This window comes from Mesitornis unicolor, unplaced genomic scaffold, assembly GCF_000695765.1.
Source record: "Mesitornis unicolor isolate BGI_N332 unplaced genomic scaffold, ASM69576v1 scaffold46422, whole genome shotgun sequence".
In the NCBI taxonomy this organism is placed as follows: domain Eukaryota; kingdom Metazoa; phylum Chordata; class Aves; order Mesitornithiformes; family Mesitornithidae; genus Mesitornis; species Mesitornis unicolor.
In genome coordinates, this window is record NW_010172101.1 from 2,308 (window position 1) to 3,416 (window position 1,109).

At 65.3% G+C, this 1,109-nt stretch overlaps 1 protein-coding gene across 1 annotated transcript in view; it reads right to left on the reverse strand.

The window, feature by feature from the left end:
* Positions 1-790, reverse strand: part of MARS2 (methionyl-tRNA synthetase 2, mitochondrial) — a gene marked incomplete at its 5' end in the record, with an annotated part of 1,392 nt that extends 602 nt beyond the window's left edge. Inside the window, 2 exons of the mRNA XM_010180264.1 lie at positions 3-285; positions 483-790. Of these exons, the coding sequence (XP_010178566.1) occupies positions 3-285; positions 483-790 (591 nt within the window). The remainder of the gene's footprint in view (positions 1-2; positions 286-482) is intronic.
* Between the last annotated feature and the right edge of the window lie 319 nt (positions 791-1,109).

The window sequence follows — 1,109 nt, forward strand, 5'->3', positions numbered from 1 at the left end:
ACCTTCTCCTCGTAGAAGTCGCGGTCCCGCTCGGGCCCGCCCTGCCTAAGCAGGAAGTACCGGAACCCGTCCAACGTGTGCCGCCCGATGCACGCCAAGGGCTCGACCACGTTGCCCAGGCTTTTGGACATCTTCTGCCCGCGGACGGTCCAGTGGGAGTGCACCAAGATCCGCGCGGGGGGAGCCAGCCCCGCCGCCAGCAGCAGCGCGGGCCAGTAGACGGCGTGGAACTTGAGGATGTCCTTGCCCACGACGTGGTGGGCGCCGGGCCACCACTGTGCCGCCCGATGCACGCCAAGGGCTCGACCACGTTGCCCAGGCTTTTGGACATCTTCTGCCCGCGGACGGTCCAGTGGGAGTGCACCAAGATCCGCGCGGGGGGAGCCAGCCCCGCCGCCAGCAGCAGCGCGGGCCAGTAGACGGCGTGGAACTTGAGGATGTCCTTGCCCACGACGTGGTGGGCGCCGGGCCACCACTCGCCGTGCCTCTCGGGGTAGCCCACGGCGCTCAGGTAGTTCACCAAGGCATCCAGCCACACGTAAACCGTCTGCGTGGGGTCGCCGGGGACCGGGATGCCCCACTGCAGCCGGCTTCTCTCCCGAGACACCGACAGGTCCGGCAGCTCCTCCTCCAGCCAGCCCAGCACGCGCTGGTAGAAGGGCGCGGGGCAGACGGCGCCGGGGTTGTCCCGCAGCCACTTCCAGAGCGGATCCCGGGACGCCGAGAGCCTGAACATGTAATTGTCCTCTCTGGTCCAGTGCACCCAGCAGCAGAGAGCTCTGAGGGCTGCCTGCGAGGTGTTACACTCAGGTAAGTCACCAGGCAGGGGCTTTTTCCCTCTCTCCCTCCCACTGCAGAGGAAGCCCCAGTAGCTGTGACCACAGGAACCTCCACTCCCGAGCCCCCAGGACACCAGGGACACAGCACCTTTCTGCCTGGATACCCAAAAATCAGACACTCGCCAGAAGTGCAGGGTTTATGGCGTGTTGTAAACCCACCCTTTTCCTTCCCTCCAGCAGCTGCCTCTTTCTGCTGCAGATCAACTCCTGCCATCGCTTTCCACCACCCTGCAAGACCTCCTCTGCCCCAGCTCACACAGAATCACAGAA